At 37.1% G+C, this 13,456-nt stretch overlaps 1 protein-coding gene across 7 annotated transcripts in view; it reads left to right on the top strand.

Moving 5' to 3' along the window:
- SMG7 (SMG7 nonsense mediated mRNA decay factor) overlaps positions 1-13,456 on the top strand; it is a 56,562-nt gene that overhangs the window by 7,657 nt on the left and 35,449 nt on the right. For 5 of the 7 annotated variants that reach the window (XM_059673206.1, XM_059673210.1, XM_059673211.1 and 2 more), the window contains exon 2: positions 7,232-7,365. The exons of the other annotated variants lie outside the window; for them this stretch is intronic. In XM_059673206.1, the coding sequence (XP_059529189.1) occupies positions 7,256-7,365 (110 nt within the window). In that variant the 5' untranslated portion in view covers positions 7,232-7,255. The remainder of the gene's footprint in view (positions 1-7,231; positions 7,366-13,456) is intronic. 7 annotated transcript variants of the gene reach the window in all.

Below are 13,456 nucleotides of genomic sequence, written 5' to 3'. Positions count from 1 at the left end.
ATGGATGGACTTTTAAAAGTAGATATTGGGCAAATTGATATTTTATGCAGGAGGAACATCTCATGGTTCCTTTATTCCAAATACATTTAAAAAAAATTCATTCACTCCCATGTAATACATTCTGGCCAGGCCTTTCTAAGTTTTTCTTAGAAAAGATAGGTTATGGACAGAGTAGATATGTGGAAGTGGGAGTTCTGAAGACTATGGGTGTCGAAAGGGGAAAGTGGTTCGATTAGAGTCTGCAGAATCTCCTCATTGTCTTCTGAACCTCTTTAGCTATTCCTCTGTGATATCACTTCCCGGGCCATTTCCCTTGTAGAGTACCATCCTCCTCTAGCTTACTTCAGCTTCACTTTCTCTGAAGACTTCTTGTGTACACCAGTGATTTCTGTATTCTTGAACTTTGTGGCATTTTCTGTCTCTTCATTATTTGGTACTTAAAATTTCCAAGTTTGTAATGATCTCTTTTTTTATATATGTGAATTATCTCTACAGCTAGACTGAGTGTGGTAGAGACCATGTCTCAGCATTTTTTAAATATACAATGTACATAATGGTATTGAATGAAGTTTTTATGCTTTTGTTTTTGTAAAATACAGAATACTTAGAGATACTAGTGCTAGGCTCTGAGAATATAAAAACAAATAAACAGATTTTTGTTCCTGGGGGAAATGGATGTTGCACATGTATTTCAAATTCAATATAATGAGGCAACTACTATGTTAAATGTTTTCATTTTATTTCATTTAAGAGATGCTGTTACTTTACTGAGGGAAGTGGAACTTCTGTCTGGGGAGTGCAGAGAAAGCTTCTGGAGTTGAACCCTTAGCTCAGTCTTAAAGGATGAGTAGGATTAGCTAGATGAAGACTGAAGGGAAGACTATAGTAGGCAGGGGAACAAAATGAGTTAAATGCTTGAAGCAGTGCATTTAAAAAACTCTAAAAGGTTTGGTATTAGGAATGATAGTTCTCTTGATGTAAACATGATTAGATCAGACTGGCAGTCATGTTATGTCATAAAGAGATTTTGATTAGTCACTCTCTCATCCTGTGTTTCCTTTGGGAGTCTAAGGTTCTTTCTACAAACCTGGTCATTAATCTTATGGGAGCAATTTATGTTTGAATGGCTGATGTTGATTGTACATGTTCCTATTGGAATAGGGAGGCACAAAAGAAAGATATGTATGTAATGCCTGTAGTACTTCCTTTGAAGCATATAAAGATTTAAATTTCCTTACCTTACCTTTGAAAGTAGCTTCATCTTTGGCAAAACTTAGTTATTTGGAACATTATTAAATTATTATGTAGGAGATGAGAATTTTAGTAAATATATGTAATTCTGAAAATATCTTTGAATTCATAGGACTTTATACAATCCTCACCAGTTGAGATCAGACATGGAATGGAGGTAGAGGTGAGATAAGGGGGGAAAGACATTAAGTCTTTTTGGATTTAACTTTTCAAGTCTCATAAAAAATTTTCAGACCCTTTTTGATGATTAACATTTTCACAGTTCTTGATGGCATTTTTTTTCTTCTGTAGTGTCGATTTTAAGTGAAATGCGTGATTCTAAAATCTATATTTAAAAAACTGCTGTATTGGTGTGTTACTATCCTGTTTTCTGAAAACTCCATTGGTTCACTAACCACATAAGTTGAATCTTCTCTCCCCCACTCCCCCCATGGCTTAGTATTTTACTACTGTATTAGTTAGGCTAATCATTACAATGTGTTTTACTAATAATGCCTCTTAGAAAGGTCATCAATTATTTATGTAGTTTGTTTTTAATCAGGTGCCAACCTAACCAAATTTTCTTTGAGATACTATGAAGTGATGAGATATCTGTAATAAGATAATTAGAGTAAAGTGATGCTGTCAAGTAGTGTAATATATGTAATTTAGATGGTTTCCTAGCAAAGCAGCATGTTTTAGTGAATTGAATGAGCAAGGCCTTTGAGTTAAGATTGGACTAATTTGTAATTAGGTTGTTCCAAGTTCAGATTCCAGCACTGTATAGCAGTGTGACCTTGAACCCCTGCTCTGTATGTTCCTATCTATAAACTGACAATGATAGACTTATTGGGAAAATTACTTGAGAAGATGCATATATAAAACTCAACATAGTTCCACGTTGGTAAAGAGCCAAATTTATGCGTTGTATTCATTTTCTGCATTTCTACATGTATCAGTATTTAACTTACGAACTTGTTAATGTATCCTTTAAATTGGGTGGGAGTAGTTGTGTCTTAAATAGTTATAGGGTGGTGGAAGGGTCTTTACTGTGAAGTGATCTACTTTATTCTTCAAGGGTACCATTTTACATTTTGCTAGTACTTTATACTTTTCACACATTTTAATATGATTTTCTTCTTAGCTCTCCTGTACAGTAACCTTATGTTACTGGATTGGCATTTTGTAGAGAAGGAAAATGATACTCAAGGTACCTAATTAGTGGCAGAGTTGGGATTGGCTTTTATTTTATTTTTCATGGACACTGTACATGTCCTGCTGGAAGGATTGGCTTTAATCTGCTCCCTTTTTGACCACTGCACACATTTGGGCAGTGCTCTTAAAAATGAACTTTCCATTTTGTTATCTGTGTTTGCCATTGGCACTGTCAAGTAGTATAATTTATGTAATTTATATGGCTCACAAATAGTGGTTTCAAATTCATGTATTAAAAAGCATATTTCTTGCCAAAGCCGGTTTGGCTCAGTGGATAGAGCGTCGGCCTGTGGACTGAAGGGTCCCAGGTTCGATTCCGGTCAAGGGCGTGTACCTGGGTTGCGGGCACATCCCCAGTGGGAGATGTGCAGGAGGCAGCTGATCGATGTTTCTCTCTCATTGATGTTTCTAACTCTCTGTCTCTCCCTTCCTCTCTGTAAAAAATCAATAAAATATATTTTTTTTAAAAAGCATATTTCTTAAAAGTTAATTTTTTAAAATTTCAAGTGCTGACATAGAACTGGTTCATTATTATGAAAATGCTATAATGAACATTCTTGTACACACATATCCTTATGTACACTTGAATGACAGGGTGTGTACATTTAAAAATACTTCGGTTAAGTGTGGTAGGCAGAATAATGTGCTTCCCATACCCCCAAAAGATGTCTACATTTTGATCCCCAGACTCTAATAATCTATTATGTTACATGGCAAGGGGGAATTAAGGTTGCTAATCAGCTGAGTATAAAATAAAGAGGTTATCATGGATTATTTGGTAGGCACACTGTAATCACAAGTATCCTTTAAGTGTGGAAAAGGGAGGCAGAAGGGGGTCACAAGCCAAGGAATACACACATCCTCGAGAACCAGACAGGTAAAAACTGGAATTCTTCCCTAGAGCCTCCTGAAAGCAACATAGTCATGGTGACACCTTGATTTGACCTCACTGGGACCCATTTAGGCTTTTGACTTTCAGACCTGTAAGATAATAAATTTGTGTTGTTTTATGCCACTGAATTTGTGGTAATCAGTTACATCAACAGTAGAGAACTAATACATGGTAGATGTTGCAGAAAATTCATACTGTTTATTCTGGCCTTAGCACTATTTAAAAAGTTCCTGTATCCTTATATCCTCACTAGTACTAAAGATTTCTTGCATCTCACTTTTTTTAAATTTGGAGGCAGATTCAATGATGTTTTTATTTGTCTAGCATTTCTCAGAATGCTTTCTACTGGGAAATTCATAGATGTTAGGATTCTCAATATTGTCATGGCAAAAGGAATTTAAGAATCCTGGATTAAACTGGATTCTTACCTAGGGCTTCTCATAGTTTATAACATGCTAATGTGATTATGAAACTTTCAAGAGGGAAAGTTTATTGTTTTCTGAAAGTTATGTCACATCTCACAAAACTGATATTTTTGGGACACTTCTTTGAAAATGTGGCTCTCCTTTTTTTTGGTTTTTTTATCTCTTAATCTTTCTCTATAATACAGTGACCTTCACATATACCCATATCATATCTTAGACCATGTCATTCTTCAGAATTCTTCTACCTCTAAAACCTTACATGCAACCATTCCATTTTGACTACAACCTCATCCCCATTAGTCCAACTGCTTCTATTTAAGTCTTCTAGTATACTGGAATCAGAGGGAGAAATACCACACTATTGAGTTCAAAGAGGTGATTAATTAGGAGGTTCCAGTGAGAAATGATGGGGGCCAGACTGAGTGACTAACATACATGTTCATCTTCATACAAGAACCCCGTTGAAGTAAGTGCTTTTCTTGGTAAGGCATGAGTTACTTTCTTTGGCTTTAGACCCAAATGTGGACACAGTTTCTTTAGGTTATTCACTTCGGGTTCACAGATTCCCAAGTAAGGTAAGATGGAAAGAAGAGAATAATTTGGAATCTGAGAATTATGGCCATGTATTGTAAAGTGAGTTTAAAAATGATATAATGCAATACCAAGTTAATAAAATAACCTTCCAGCTTTCTGCTTTCCTGTTACCTTCACTGTTTCTTCATACCTGTAATAACAATTAGTCTTTCCTCTCCACTGTTTTTGGCAGCTGGTATTAAGCTAGCTACAAGGGATAGCAGCACTTAGAAATGTGTCACCATGAGTAATTCTCTCTCATTTTATTTTATTTTTATTTTTTTTAAATATATATATTTTATTGATTTTTTTTTACAGAGAGGAAGGGAGAGGGATAGAGAGTTAGAAACATCAATGAGAGAGAAACATCGATCAGCTGCCTCTTGCACACCCCCTACTGGGGATGTGCCCGCAACCAAGGTACATGCCCCTGACCAGAATCGAACCTGGGACCCTTCAGTCTGCAGGCCGACGCTCTATCCACTGAGCCAAACCGGTCAGGACCCATTTTAAATGCTAACAGGGAATTGCTTTCTTTTGTGTGAGGATTTAATTGTTTGTGTGTTGCATTTGGGGGATGTGTGCAGTATATCCTGATTTTGTAGCCCTACAGGTATAACGGTTAATATAAATCTTTGTGAAACTTTGAAAGGGAATCATGAGTTAATATCCTTTATTTTAAATTGTTTGCTATGTTATTTTATGATTTTGTAAAAAATATTTTTAGGAATCATTTTGACCTGCTTGTTGTCGAAAGCAGCGGTCACCAACCTTTCGGATCTCACGGACCACTGGTGGTCCTCGGACCACAGGTTGGTGACCGCTGATCCAAAGTTTTCCTTAAACCAGCGGTCGCCAACCTTTTGGACTTCACGGACCACCAGTGGTCCACGGACCACCGGTTGGTGACCGCTGGTCTAAAGGGCTTCTTAATGTTAATGCTCTAGACCTCTGCCTTATGGGTCCTGGATTAGCTTCCAATCACCTGTAATCTATTACCTGCAAGGCATTTAGATATTTATTTTTAATGCGTTAAATAACTGGATTATATTATCTTATTTATTTTTGGGAGATACAGTGGTTGCAAAGAATGCTTTTTAAAAAAGTATTGAATCTAGTAGGGTTGAAAACCATTATTCTGGCATACTTCATCTAATGTTAAATTTTAGTTGAAGAGAAATAGTCTTCTAGTTGTTGATAGCTTAATCTAACTCACGTAGGTTGTTGGACTTACACATGTTCTGTTTGAGGTTTCAATTTTTGTATTTCTGTAGGATTATATAATATACTGTATATACTAGGTAGATCCCAATGTGAAGAAAACAAAATCTGATTAAGAGAACCAAGTAAATGATCATGGACTTCTTTAATTATAGACTGTGTAAAATGGTAGGTTTTCTGAACTTAAAAAGAAATATGTTTCCTAGCCAGTGTGGCTCAGTGTTTGAGCATTGACCCATGCACCAAGAGGTCACAGGTTTGATTCCCAGTTAGGGCATATGCTTTGGTTGCCAGCTAGATCCCCAGGAGGGAGGGTGCAGGAGGCAGCCCATCGATATTGATGTTTCCCTCTCGTTGATGTTTCTATCTCTCTCCTTCTCTCTTCCTCTCTAAAATCAATAAAATCATATTAAAAAAAAAAAAAGACGTATTCCTAGTTATTGGATGAAAAATCTTTTAAACTTTTTCTGGAAGGCCTTTGAAACTATTGCCAGTTTGAGAAACCTTGAATTTTTAGGGTCTTAGCCTTTAGATGCTGTCTAGTACAAATTAATATAAGCTTGAGCAACTTGTAGTCTGGCAGGTGCTGTTAGGCACTGAATATACAAGTTTGAATGGGACAGTCTCTAGAGGAGGAAATGTGTAAACAAGTAACTTCATTATAGTGCATACAGTAATACAAGTGGGCATTAAGATGCACTGGGAGTGCTTGGCTAAGCCAAGGCCCCTTACTGAAGTTGCTGAATCTTAAAGTATAAGAAGGGGTTAACCTGACAGGAAGGGAAATGGGCAGATTGAGTGAAAAAGCATGAATAAGCAAGGAACTAAAAAACTAATTTAGTTTTATTGGGTCATAAAGTATAAAGTGGGGAGTTGTGGGACCTTACATACTCTGTTAAAGAGCTTGGGTTTTGTCATAAGATATTTTCTGTCAGTCTTTTTCACCAAAGTACAACTGAAGTCACAGGCAATCTGATACATGCTTTGGAAGTGTGGAGATAAAATCCACACAAACCTCTTGTATGCTTGAAATTTCTCTTAAGACTAGTGTTTATTGTTTTAAAAGTATTAATAACTTTGTCTTTTATTCTATAATTGATTATTAGTGTATCTAGCTCATAGAAATTACCAAATCATTGTTCAGTAAATGAAAATTTAAAAATCTGCCATTACCAGCTGATCTTAGGATTTAAGCATTATTCATACCTCCTGTAATTGCTTTACATGTTGTTGTGGTGGGTTTTTTTTTTTTAAGTAATTAAACCTGTGGTTTAATTGCTTTACATGTTTTTCCTTCAGTAAGCAGTCCTGCTTGGACCAACCATCTGCTCCTTGTTCCACAGGGCACTCTCACCTTGGTACTACAAGAACCCTGCTGGGTGACTGGTATCTGTTCTGTAGAGATCACTCTGCTTTAGACACAGAGGGAGATTTTTTTTAAATCTAAAATAAAAAAAATCTAGGATCACATTTTTATCTAAAACCAAAATGCTAGAAATACACAGAACCATTTAAAAACGTGTTTTTTAAGAAACTAAATTTAAGAAGGAAAAAAGCTTTGATATTCTTTACCTTTGACATGAAATCATTTCAAATAAAGAGAAAATAATTTAATTTTCATCATGTAGTTCTCTATTATGGGTTAACTCATATTTTCCTCCTCTCCTCTATCTAGAATGTCTTAAAACCATTCTACCTTATGAGAAATTGGATGTTCTTGCAGATAGTGGGAGGAAACGTTTCATTTAAGTCCCAGATGAGGACCGGAAACTTGAAATCAGAGGAGCATCTGAAATCAAGTAATATTAGGTAGGCTAAAAATTACAAGGGTTTTTACGTGTTTGTGTTCCTTTTAGAGATGGGTGTATTTTAAAGTACTCTTATTCTAAAGTACTATTCTATAAACACTAATAGAAGAATTAGAGACTTTCTGAAGCACTTGGTATTAGCCAAGATGGGAGTGGGAAGTGCTAAAGACATGTTTTTTTTACTTATGTGATTTCATTAAGAACTTCGGCATATGTTTACTTTCTCATGAGCATTTGTATCTTATACTTCAAGGAAGTTTTCAAAACATTTACTAAATTAAATTTAAGAAATCTGTGTGTTTATGTATGTCTGAATATTTATGATAAGCTTAAGGACATGTGCTTCGTCTTGTAGATTATCCTTCCTACATTTTGGGTTACATGTGTAGCAGTTCATTTGAGTGTAGGGAGCATCAGCTCGTGGTTCTGTTTGTCAGCATGGATGCAGTCAGTGTGCAGATAGAGAAGCCCTCTCTAACCACACGGTGAGTAGTAACTTGTCCCAGTAGCTTGTACCAGTGATAATGACAGAATGTGTGAAGGTGCTTGATCTCAGAGGTGTGGCTTTTAAGTGAGAATTGATAGTTGCCCCTAGAAGTTGATACCATGACAGCGACACATGTAGGACATTTCTCCACCCCATACTACTCCCAAATTCTCCTAGCATATTTCTGTCTAACCTTACCTTCCTCTAATTCATCCTGCCTCTTTTTCAAAGCCTGTTCTCGCTTCTAGCCTTATTAAGGACATTCTCACCCTAACCGGTTTGGCTCAGTGGATGGAGCATTGGCCTGCGGACTCAAGGGTCCCAGGTTCGATTCCGGTCAGGGGCATGTACCTTGGTTGCGAGCACATCCCGAGTGGGGGGTGTGCAGGAGGCAGCTGATCGATGCTTCTCTCTCATCGATGTTTCTAACTCTCTATCCCTCTCCCTTCCTTTCTGTAAAGAATCAATAAAATATGTATATATTTTTTAAAAAGGACATTCTCATGTCCTTTATCTCTTCCAGAACCATGCTCTATCAATTTTGTTCTCATTTTCTTATATCTTCAACCTTTCCTTAAACTTAGTACTGGTTTAAGTCAACTTAAGAATTGACTTAAACTTCTCCCTCCTATTTGTTCCTCAACCCCCTTCAGTTTGATGTTTTTTCTGGCAAGGCTATTATTGGACCCGTATTTCACTGAATCCAACGCTTTCCAGTCCTTATAGTACTTTTCCGCTGCTTTTATTTTGTTGACTTCTTTTTATCTTATTTTCCACACACCACTCTTCTCTTGCCCTCATATATGTATTTGACAGTTTCTTCTTGTTCTTCATGGGCTCTTTCTTTCATCTGCCCCTTAACAATGAAGATAGGGAGCTAGCTCCATCCCTTTGCCTTTCTGGGCTATTAACATTTACTCTCATGGTTTTATTTACCATCAATGTGCTGATCACCCCAGCGCTGTATCTCTAGTCTTGCCATCTTCCCTGTACTTGACATTCTAAGTGCCTGCTTACACAGCTCCACCTTTTCATACCACCAGCTCTCCAATCTGGGAATGATTTTAGACTGTTTCTTCTGCTGATTTTACTTCTAGATATATTTTTATTTTGAAGTTTTTCCATACATCTGTAGTCTTCCTTCTAGTCTTACCCTTTGAAAATCTGTCTTCCATGTATCCTGTTGGAAACTTTAAAAAATGCAATTCTGATAATGCTATGCCCCTGCCTAAAACCTAGTACTGGTTTCCTATTAAGTGGTTCCCAACCTTTTTTTCGACATGCCCCACCTAAGCATCTCTAAAGTCCTGATGCCTCTCCCCACCTCTCCCCCTGTGACATACAATTCTTATTATTCAAAAAGTGAACTCCTATTCATGTGGAAGAAGCCTAAAAGGCATTAACTTGGTCTAAACAAGCTTCCAAATACACAAAACATGGCATCCATGAAAGAGTAAAATAAAAGAGCAAAAGGACAGTTGAAGAACTACGGAAAAAATCACTAAGAAATTGTTGTCCTAGCTGGTTTGGCTCAGTGGATAGAGCGTTGGCTTGTGGACTGAAGGGTCCCAGGTTCGATTCCAGTCCAGGGCGCATGCCAGGGTTGTGGGCTTGATCCCCGGTGGGGACATGCAGGCGTCAGCCGATCGATGATTCTCTCTCATCGTTGGTGTTTTTAGCTCTCTTTCCTCTTCCTTCCTCTCTGAAATCAATGAAAAAAAACACACAAAATAGACACACACACACACACACACACACACACACACACGCACACCTAAGTGACTGTCCGACCATTCAACTGTTAGCTATGAACGCACTGACCACCAGGGGGCAGACGCTCAATGCACAGTCATGGAAACATGGAACAGACTGATGAATCTCAGAGGGATGAGGGGAGGGGGTAAGAGATTAACCAAAGATCTTATATGCATCTACACCGGTGGGGTCCCTCAGCCTGGCCTGCGCCCACTTGCAATCCAGAACCCCTTGGGATGTTGATCCCCCCAGGCCAGGCCAAGGGACCCCACTGGTGCATGAATCCATGCACTGGGCCTCTTGTATATATATATAAAAGGAAATTGGTTTAAAAAAATAATAATATGAAGTGACATGAAAAGATAGCAAATAAAGTTTCAAAACATATAATAGAGAACTGAAGTGCATAAATATGTCACAATATATATTTATATACTGTATATGAGGCCCCTAGAACCATAGAAATACAAACAATTCACTCTTAATAACTCATTCTTGAATTGCCCCCCCCCCCCCTTAAAAATCAAATCGCCTCTCTGTGAGGCATGTGCCCCATGTTGGGAACCACTGTATTAGCTGAAAGACAGAATCTGAGCTCCTTAATATGTCATGCAAGGCCCCACAATCTGCTGTCTGCCTTGACTCTCTAGCTCACCCCCTGTAGCCTTCTGCTTTGTGTCTACCTGCTTTACTAGCCCCCCCCCCTTTTTATTGTTGTGCCACTTCCTCTGCCTGGAAGTATAATTCTTTCTCATCCTGTGAGATTTCCAGACCAGAATAGGTCCTTAATTAAACTAGTTACATGTTTTTAAATAATATAGATTATAGATTGAATGTTGTAGAGTATTGGAGTGTCAGGAGATTAGAAAATTCATGACAAACTATAAAGTGCCATAGAGAGAAGGCAAGTTAGTATTTTTATTACCTTTTACTGAGAAAAGCTCCTTTAGGAGCAACATTTTCCCTATATGTTCTTTTCTATGAAATTCAACAGTATATCAGCAATACAATTTATTTTATTAACATATATTTTTATTGATTTTTTACAGAGAGGAAGGGAGAGGGATAGAGAAGTAGAAATATCAATGAGAGAGAAACATCGATCAGCTGCCTCCTGCACACCCCCACTCGGGATGTGCCCACAACCAAGGTACATGCCCTTGACCGGAATCGAACCTGGGACCCTTCAGTCCACAGGCCGACGCTCTATCCACTGAGCAAAACTGGCCGGGGCAGCAATACAGTTTATTTTTTCTGATTAATCCATGAGATTTGATGTCTTAGATGCAGTGGTTCTCAACCCTCCTAATGCTCCTACTCTTTAATACAGTTCCTCATGTTGTGGTGACCCCCAACCATAAAATTATTTTTGTTGCTACTTCATAACTGTAATTTTGCTAATGTTATGAATCGTAATGTAAATATCTGATATGCAGGGTGTATTTTCAGGGGTCGCGACCCACAGGTTGAGAACCGCTGTTAGAGATCTGTAGATTATGTATGCTGTGTACCTGAGTGTATGAACATACTTGATAATGTTTGGCCTATTATTTTAGCACAAGTAATTATGATTAGGTTATTATGCTTATGATGACAAATTACGAATACTTATTATCTCAAATACTCCTTAGTACTGTATGGAATTAAGTAAATAAATTAACTTGAAATAAAACTATGGCTTTAAAATTTAAGTAAATTTTAAAAAATAGTCTAGCCTTGCCTTCCCAAACAAAAGAGGATTATTCACCTTTCTTTAGCAATTGTGAGTTTAGAGGATGTTGGCTTATATTTCTATGATCTGCTCATAGGAGAAAAGGGGGTTGAGAGTTCAGGTAGAGGAATCTTCATTGTATCTACCCCTGATTTGGAACTATCTTCTATTTTTAAACTGAGAATCTTAATATGTGTCTTAATAATATGTTGTTATCCTATGTTACCTTGCATTGTTATATAAGTGCTCTGTATAATCAAGGTATTTGTCAAAGAAGATAACCATTAATTTTAGTGTTTTTCCTTTAGTGACATTTTTAAAAATGGTTATAAAATGCTATTGAAAGCTCCAGTTCTATGAGCTATTACTAGCAAACATTCTAGATTTTTTTCTTATAATCTTGTATAAGAAAAGGGACTGTGATACAATGGTTAGGAATTCGCCTTTGGAACCAAACTGAATTCAAATGCTATCTGTATTATATACTTTCTAACTTAATAACCTTGGACATGTTATTTAACCTCTATCTCCTTGCATTTCTTGAGCTATAAAGATGGCAATAATAGTTCAGTGTGGATTAAATGATTACTTTATGTAAAGCACTTAGAACAGTGTCTGGTGATAGTAAGTGCTATTCATAGCGTTAGCTATTTCAGTACTTAGTACATTAGATTGCATTAAGTGTATTTATAGATCTCGATGATCATATCATCTCCAAGAGTATTGTTTCACATTGTTAACACTCAACATATTTGGTTATCACTGAATGTTTCAGATTTTATTTAGTTTTTAATGTCTTTTTCTTAGTATACGTGCTTAATTTCCCATATTGTTTACAAATTGAGACAATATATTGAGTATTTTGAAAGCTTTATCTATATATATATAAAAGCCTAATATGCAAATTGTCTCCTCGGGAGTTCAACTGGGAGATCGGGAGTTCGATCGCTTGCTATGATGTGCGCTGACCACCAGGCCTACGGACCCTACCTGTGCACAAATGTCATGCACCAGGCCTCTAGTATTTTATAACTATTTAATAATGCTATTTTTTAAAAAATATATTTTATTGATTTTTTTACAGAGAGGAAGGGAGAGAGAGAGAGAGTCAGAAACATCGATGAGAGAGAAACACCAATCAGCTGCCTCCTGCACATCTCCTACTGGGGATGTGCCCGCAACCCAGGTACATGCCCTTGACTGGAATCGAACCTGGGACCTTTCAGTCCGCAGGCCGACGCTCTATCCACTGAGCCAAACCGGTTTCGGCAATAATGCTATTTTTAAAATTTTTGAAGACATGATGATTTTAACTCTTAGATTCTTGGTTTATTCATTTTCTTTATTGATTCCTTCAGCTTAAAGTAAGACTATAAAGGAACTCTAGTTGCCACAAATTTTACCAAGAGAAAACATTTTAAAACTTATACCTATTTTTAAAAATATATCTATTTTTATTGGTTTCAAAGAGGAAGAGAGAGGGAAAAAGAATCATTGATCAGCTGCCTCCTGCACACCCCCTACTGGGGATCAAGCCTGCAACCCGGGCATGTGCCCTTGACCAGAATTGAACCTGACACCTCAGTCTGCAGGCCAACCCTCTACCCATTGAGCCAAACCAGCCAGGGTGAAACTTTTACCTCTTTAAGCATTGGCTATAGGCTATTAACTGTAATATTAGTATTTAACAATATTGGTTTTTAGCAAGAGCAGTAGGTCAATTGAGGTGTAGTACTTTTTTCTTTATGAAGTAAAATATAATCAAATAACCAATTTTGTGCTAATCTTTATGAAAGTTTGTATAAGCTAATCTTTATGAAAGTTGGTATAAGATCACATATCTGTTGACTTGGTTTCTTGTATATTATGCACTGTAAAAAAAGAAAACTAATACTTGTGATATAAACAATTCTTAGTTTAACCTTTTTTCTCAACTGCCTAAAAAGGAAGAATAAGTGGATAATCCTATATGATAAAAGCCTAATATGTTAAGTGTGGTTGTCCGTTCAACAATCAAAGCATAATATGCTGATGATATGCTAAGGCTGCTCAACCACTCGCTATGACATGCACTTACCACCAGGGGGCAGACACTTCGACTGATAGATTAGCTTGCTGCTAGGGTCTGGCCGATCGAGA

This window comes from Myotis daubentonii, chromosome 18 (genome assembly GCF_963259705.1).
Source record: "Myotis daubentonii chromosome 18, mMyoDau2.1, whole genome shotgun sequence".
Lineage (NCBI taxonomy): Eukaryota > Metazoa > Chordata > Mammalia > Chiroptera > Vespertilionidae > Myotis > Myotis daubentonii.
The sequence above is the reverse complement of the archived record's forward strand: the minus strand, read 5'-3'. Positions and strand labels throughout refer to the sequence as shown.